We start from the raw sequence: 7,658 nt of genomic DNA, 5'->3' as shown, positions 1-7,658 counted from the left end.
AAAGAGACCTAAAGCATTTCATTCTGGGCAAGATTAGAATTAGAGATTTCTTTTATTCTGGATGGAGAATTTTGAACCACGCCAAATAAAAATTTAGATGGTACCTTTCCCCTGAAGATAGCCAGTTTTCATAAAGTTAAGTCTAACTCTAAACTTTCAATTTTTAAAATGTTTTAGGTCCTTGCTATGACCTGACTGTTTGTGAGGTTAGAAACACATCATTGGTACTTCTATGGAAAGCTCCTGTGTACACTGGCAGCAGTTCTATAACTGGGTATTTTGTGGATTATAAGGAAGTAGATGTGGAAGAGTGGAGCACAGCTAATGAAAAAACAACTTCACATCATTACTTGAAGGTAATATCAAATAGATGGATGATATAGTTACTGATGTTTCAATGAATTGACCAAGCACTTGGGATAAGATCAGGGCCCACTGAAAACAATGGTAGAACAAATGTGGAATACAATTGGTCAGGATTTCATGTTTGATTCTTTACTATAAATGTGACCAGTTATACAAGTTTACATATACTTTACTCTGTTCTTTTCCAGGTTGGTGATTTACACGAGGGTAAAACCTATGTTTTCAAAGTCCGTGCAGTGAATGAAGCTGGTATAGGCAAGTCATCTGAAGTTTCTGAACCAGTGTTGATGGAGACCAGAGCAGGTATGCTATGTAATTTCCAGTTCTTAAAAAAATTGAAATTTTTAGAAGCAAAATTGAATTGTAAAAACTGAAATTTTTAGGTGCAGGAACTAAAATTTTACCAGCTTTGCTTAATATATACTTATCTCTGTCATCATGTTGGTCCTTGTACTTTTCTTTTAATGTAGGACATACCTTGAGAACTAAAAATAGTGAGATTAGTTAATTGTAAATCTAATTTGGTTGTCTAAAGCAATACAGAGCTTTTAAGTGCTGCCTACTATGCTAAATAAAGTAGCAAATAAATATTGATATGAGCCAGTGTTAATGTTATTCCTGAAGTAGGTATTCAAGTATGGAGTATATGCAAGTATATTAGAAACATGTCGCAAACATGTTTTTAAATAATATAGAAAGGCCAGATTTTCCCCTATGCTAATCAGTACTTTACTCCATAACTAGATTCCATGATTTCAATGGAACTGTCTAAGATAAAATCTTATTTGAGAAAAGGAGGCACAAGATGGCTTGCAGATTTATTAACGGTGTAAAATTTGGTAAATCCTGGTTTACTGGTTATCATTTCTTATTAGTTTGCTTTTCTTGTTTATTGTCAGTTTCATTGTAGAGCTTAGTGCAGGAATGGGCATGTATTTGGGCCTGCAGGCCACATAGGCAGTTTGGGGGAGCTGTCATGGGCTGGTCAGCACCCCACTCCCCCACAACAGCCTGGAGCCTGTGTGCCCTGCAGCTCCTCACTTCCATCAGTGCTCATAAGCAGCTGAGTGCACAGCCTTGGCCCTGGCCTGGCCCAGCCCACCCAGTGCCCCCTCAGGACCTGCCTTAACTGGGGTGGACTAGCTTCATCCCAGCCAGGACCTGTGCACACAGCCCCAGCCCTGACCCACCCCATGTCTGTTCCAAACTGGCCCACCCATGATGAGCAGTGGCAGTGGCTAGGCAGAAGCTGCTGCTGGGCACGGGGGAAAAGCAGCTCCTCCCCCTCACCACTGCTGGGCCCTTTTTGCTGCAGCCACCTGGAGTCCATGGCCCTGGTGGACCATGGCTGCCCTGCAGCTTCTCTCCACTGCCACTGCTGCACCACTGGGTGGCCTGGAGGTGGCGCTGTTGGTGGAGGTGACTGCACTGGAGAGGAGCCACAGGGCAGCCCAGGTGCAGGCTTTGGGCAGCTGCAGCAAGAAGAGCCCAGCAGCGGTGAGGGGGAGGCAGCTGTTTTTCCCCCATGTCTAGCAACAGCTTCTGCCCAGCTGCTGCTGCCACTCATGGTGGGCAATCAGGTCCAGAGCAGGTGGGGGTGGGCCAGGGCCAGGGCTATGTGCATGGGTCCTGGCTGGACTGGAACTGGTCTGCTTTGGTTGGGGCAGGTCCAGAGTGGGCACTGGCTGGGCTGGGCCAGGGCCGGGGCTGTGTGTGTGGGTCCCTGCCAGTTCCCATGGGGCCAGGGCTGGAGTCCAGCTGCAGAGCTGTCCCAGCCCCACTGCATGCCCAGGGGTGATGGGATGTGCCACGGGCCAGACAGCATCGGGGCTGAGCAGGACCAAGGGACCCACCATGGGCCAGACAAGTCTCTCCGCAGGCTGGATCTGGCCTATGGGCTGTATTTTGCTGACCCCTGGCTTAATGTCTCAGCAAGCACCCAGCTGAGGGGAGTAGTAGATATGCTGGCTGGTAGAGCTAAGATTCAGAGAGACTTTGGACCAAAAGAAACCAAATAAGATTCAATAAGGGCAAGTGCAAAGTCTTGCACTTTGAACGGATCAATCCCATGCACTGGTACAGGCTAGGAACTGACTTGCTAAGCAGCAGCTTTGCAGAAAAGGACCTGGAGGTTATAGTGGACAGTAAGCTGAACATGAGCCATCAGTGTGTCCTTCTTGCCAAGAAGGCTAATGGCATACTGGGTTGCATTAGTAGGAGAGTTGCCAACAGATTGAGGGAATGATTCTTTCCCTCTATTCAGCACTGGTGAGGCCTCATCTGGAGTACCGTGTCAAGTTTTGGGCTCTCCACTATAAAAGGATGTGGACAAATTGGAGAGAGTCCATTGGAGGGCAACAAAAATGTTTAGGGGCCTGGGACATATAGCTTATGAGGAGAGGTTGAGGGAACTGGGCTTATTGGGCATTTTTTATACATGTAAGCGCCGCAGCGCTGGGCGCTTTGAAAAGCGCCTGGTGCTGCAATGCAAGCAGTTGTATAAATGGCATAATGCGTGTCAGTGCAAAGAAAATGGCAGTGGTACCCCCAGTTTAATAACCTTTAAACTAAAATATCTCAAAGTTGTTTTAGTTCAAAAGCGCACCACTGCCATTTTCTCTGTGCTGACATGTATTTTGCCACTTATACAAGTGGAAGCGACACAGTGTGGTGAGTGTCAGCTCACATGCGGAGCATACCCAATTAAGCAAGTCTGCTCCAACATGATGGATCTCTGGCATGTCACAGCGACAAAAAGTATGTGTATAAATGCTCATTTAGTCTGTAGAGTAGAAGACTGAGGGGGTTTAATAGCAGCCTTCAATTACCTGAAGGGGTGGGGGGGGGTTCCAAAAAGAATGGAGCTAGACTGTTCTCAGTGGTGGCAGATGACAGAACAAGGATCAATGGTCTCAAGTTGCAAAAAGGGAAGTTTAGGTTAGATATTAGGAAAAACTTTCGCAGTAGGTAGGTAATAAAACATTGGAACAGGTTACCCAGAGAGGTGGTGGAATCTCCATCCTTGGAGTTTTTAAAGACCTGGCTAGACAAAGGCTTGGCTGGGATGATCTAGTTGGGGATGGTTCTAATTAGAGCAGGGGGTTGGACTACATAACCTCCTGAGGTCCTTCCAACTGTAATTTTCTATGATTCTATGACTATTATTTTAGACTTTGATTTCTTTGTATAACACAAGAAACACTCCAGTATGTCACACCCTAATTTTGCAAATGATGCAAGGGTATATTTAAATATACCCATTCAGCAAAGTCTTTAAATAATTGCTTAAGACTCATTGCTGGAGCAGCATGGATTTAGATATCTGCTTAAATGCTTTTCTGAATTGCACTTCTGAAGAATAAATGCTACTCTGGCCATTGTATGTGAATTCATTCTCATTTTTCAGGAACGAAGGAAATCTTTTCTGGTGTAGATGAAGAAGGTAATATTTACCTAGCTTTTGACTGCAAAGAAGCTACAGATGCATCTGAGTTTACATGGTGCAAATCCTATGAAGAGATTGATGATACTGATAAGTTTAATATTGAAACATCTGGAGACCAGTGAGTGCTACATCTCTGTATAGAGACAGTAGACATTTGTTCTTGTAAAGGTTTGTTTGCTTGTGGCAAAATCTCTAACTATATATTTTTATTTGATGCCTTTAGTTCTAAGATGTACTTTAAAAATCCTGATAAATCAGATTTGGGAACCTATTCCATAGCTGTTACTGACACAGATGGTGCCTCATCCAGTTTTGTTATGGATGAAGAAGGTAAGACCACTATTGTTTCAAGTCCCTTCTAGCTATAGCTATAGCCTCTTTCCTTAAATCTCTTTCCCCAGAAGAGATGTATAACCAAACTGATAACTTTGTAGGGGCTTTGTAACTGTTTTGGCACTTAAAAGCACACATTCTACTTTGTACATAGACAACAAAATATAAATGTATGTACAGGATTTGTGGGAGTTGCTAATTTTTTTGACTATCATACTAGTGAAATTTGAGCATAGTATTCAAGGAACTATAGAGGTAATATAAATAAAAGTAAAGGGTGAACACAATTCAAAAGGATATGCACTTTATATTTTAAAGACTTTTCATTTTGCTAGGCATGCAGCTGTATTTGCAAAAAATAAAAATCCTATTAGCTTTCCTTGCACTAGCTATTCAGGTGAATTTCTGAAAATCTAATTATTTGTGTATGCTGTTTTTTTTGGAGTCTGTATAGCTAATTGTCTATTCAAGCTGTGTTCTGAAATTCTATGCCATTTTATTTTTCTTTTAATAACCAACTATCCTTCAGCTATTTAATCTACTCTCTAACCTCTGTGCATTATCCAACTTGTTTAAGACACAGATGCAGAGTTATGAGTTCTTAAAAATACAACACTAACTTATAACTGTCAAGGTGGAAACATGTAATCTTTCTTCACCTTTTTCTGCCATAAACACTTATGTTGGCACAAAAGCTAAGTAGGCAGTTGTGCATTCCTCTTTTTGTACCACAAATGCCCAAAATTTGTGGCCATGACAAAGATATTTATAGATTGGGCTTCTTTATTGCAATAGACATCTGTTTTGCTTTATGGTGGGAGAGTGTGGACAGCTCTGGCTGCCCATACTCTCCAGTCACAATGGGCAGGTGCTCTGGAGGTTGAGGGGCTTGGTCCTGTGTACCTGGGGAATTTCTGAGAAGGAATGGGCCCCCTTGACACCCTAGAGTGCCTATCTGACTTTCCCCTCTAATAGACATGCAACCCAGAGAATCTCAGGGCATATCTCAGTAAGAGACACAGCCCTGGGATCTCATGGGTGCCTGTGGGAAATCCCAGCGGTTCATCTCGCTAAATGGGTCAAGCTGAAAGGGTTCCCCACCTGTGGAGATGCATCCTGAAGAGGTGTGGGAGCTGGGGAATTCCTAGAATCCTATGCCTACATAGTGGGACCTGTGCAGATCTCACACCAACCTGTGCTTTACATAGAGGCATAAGTCAGCATGGGTCCTGGCACAGATGTGTGGGATGGTGCAGGAGCCAAGGAATCTCCACCATCCTGTATATCCACATGGGGACCTGCACTTACCTGTCCTCCATGTGGAGCATGGGTCAGTGTAGATCCCAGGATGGAGACGGGGTCACATGAGTTCCTGTCTGAAGGCATCGTTGAATCAGTGGCAGAAACGCAGGAGGGCATAAATACACTCACCAAAGCCTGATTGGAAGGACAATGCATGTACATGCTAATCCTGCAATATTTCTGCTTCAGGACAAACATAGGCACAATTTGTCCTGGGACAAATTCAATGTTTGTTCCTAGCCTTAGAGTGAGAGTGACTGTGTGTGGTACTCCATACTGAACTTACAGTTGTTGTTGCTGTGAATCAGGTGTACTAAATGGGTTCCTAATGAACTGGGAATTTAGGCTGAATTCAGGTGCCTCCCCATTCCAGTCTAGATTGCAGTGGCCTTAAAGCACTCCACAAAATAGTGGCAAAATGGCCTCATTGTAGAAGTTTTGAAAAAAATTAAAGGCAGAATTTTCAAAAATACCTAAATAATTTAGGAATACAAGACATTTTTATACACTCTCTAGGGATGGGGAGAGTGGTGCCTTAATTAGAGACACTCTAAGAGCTGCTTTAATTGAAGCACTCTCTGCATTTCATGTATCAGTGTCCCCACACTTCAAATGTTGGCGGGGGCACTTTAACTACAGCTTGTAGAATGAGCTTTAGTTAAAGCACCCCCTTCACCATTTTGAAGGGCAGGGACACTGATACATGAGATGCAGAGGCTGCTGGAGCATGCTAATTATCATGCTTCAGCAGACTCAATTAATTGAGTCTGCTCTGATGCACTGTAGTTACAGTGCAGTGGAGCAGTCTCCCTGCAAGTCTGCAGGCACCCACAAGGGCCACTGAATGATAGCAGTATTTGCGCTTCTAAATTATTTTGGCCCTTTGAAAAATCTCACATTTTCTTTTTTCATTTGTTACAAAACTACAGTTTAATCATCTTTCAGTCCAGATATTAAAAGATAGTTGTACTGAATCTAAAACTGAGCATATTCTTAAAAATGTTTTCATTTTTCATATGACACATTGACGTTTTGTCCCCTGCATTCTCCCTAAACTGCAGATTAGCACCAGTCTGGATAAGGTTTAGCTTAGTTGCTCTTTACCAGCACATTTTTTAAGTACTGTAAAATAAAAAACAGATGTACCTATATACAGCCATATTAAGAGCTCTGCTCAATCTGCCCCAGACTGGAAAGACTGTTCCCTGACCTTACCTTATCAATTCCCTCTGCACAGTAATAGATAGTCATGGATGCACCACGACAAAAATAGAGTATTGTTCTCCCACTATAACTGAGTATAGACATGAAGGGTCCATGGCAACATTATCATGCAAGATAGCTGTCCATACTACAATGAGGAGCTGGTTGTATTCCTGCAGAGGAAACAATCTTCACAGTCTTTATGAGGCAAATCAGCTCATAAAATTGCACATTTACTTACCCATTCTTCATGTCAGCTTATTACAGAGCAGTTTTAAATTAACCTAGATGTGTAATCTACCAGCAGTAGTGCTTGCTAGGGGGCAAAGTGAAGTTTTAGAGCACAGATTAGTGGCTTGAGTATAGGTGTACCCACTATTTGGAAAGGTATGAGGCACTGTTTGTCACCTTTAACTCTACTAGTCCAGGTTTTAGGCCTTGAATATCCGTTTTTAATTTGTCTAGTTTTAGACAACATGAACTGAGCATTCCATTTTAAACATGATCTTACTAAGGATTTGTATAGGAAATCTCGTTCTTTATTGCTATTGTTATTTTATCATTATTTAATCATCACATTGGTATCTAAAGGCCTCCTTAGTACACTCATATGGTGTGTCCAGACAAGCATGCATGTGCCTCTTGCCCCGTCTCAAACCCCTTTGAGACGGGGCAACAGGCATGTATGGGAAAGAAAAAATGTTCCCCAATCTGCAAGTTTGCAGCGTGGGGAGAAAATTAGATCCCTGGATATCCAGGTTCTAACACAAATCAAAGTTTTAAGAAGTGGGGCAGGCAACCAGAGGCTGAGTCCTCCATGGAGATGCTCTGGCTGCCAGAGCATCTCTGTGGTTGGCTCCTTGCACTGGTGCTGAAACACCCAGCTGGCCAGGCCACGTGTTCAGCACCAGGGCTGCAGTGCTGGTGAGTAAGGGGTCAGGGGGGCTGGAGGAGGGGACCATGGGAGAGACCCCTACTAGCCCTGCCCACTCCCCCAGCCCTGCCCTGC

At 43.4% G+C, this 7,658-nt stretch overlaps 1 protein-coding gene across 4 annotated transcripts in view; it reads left to right on the top strand.

Moving 5' to 3' along the window:
- The window catches only part of MYOM2 (myomesin 2), a 155,277-nt gene that overhangs the window by 69,584 nt on the left and 78,035 nt on the right, over positions 1-7,658 (top strand). For all 4 annotated transcript variants that reach the window (XM_025206341.1, XM_025206340.1, XM_025206342.1 and 1 more), the window contains 4 exons: positions 178-356; positions 555-669; positions 3,773-3,929; positions 4,035-4,141. In XM_025206341.1, coding sequence (XP_025062126.1) covers positions 178-356; positions 555-669; positions 3,773-3,929; positions 4,035-4,141 — 558 coding nt within the window. The remainder of the gene's footprint in view (positions 1-177; positions 357-554; positions 670-3,772; positions 3,930-4,034; positions 4,142-7,658) is intronic.

This window comes from Alligator sinensis, unplaced genomic scaffold (genome assembly GCF_000455745.1).
Source record: "Alligator sinensis unplaced genomic scaffold, ASM45574v1 scaffold52_1, whole genome shotgun sequence".
NCBI lineage: Eukaryota > Metazoa > Chordata > Crocodylia > Alligatoridae > Alligator > Alligator sinensis.
Note: the sequence above shows the minus strand (reverse complement) of the source record. Positions and strands in the feature narration are given on the sequence as shown.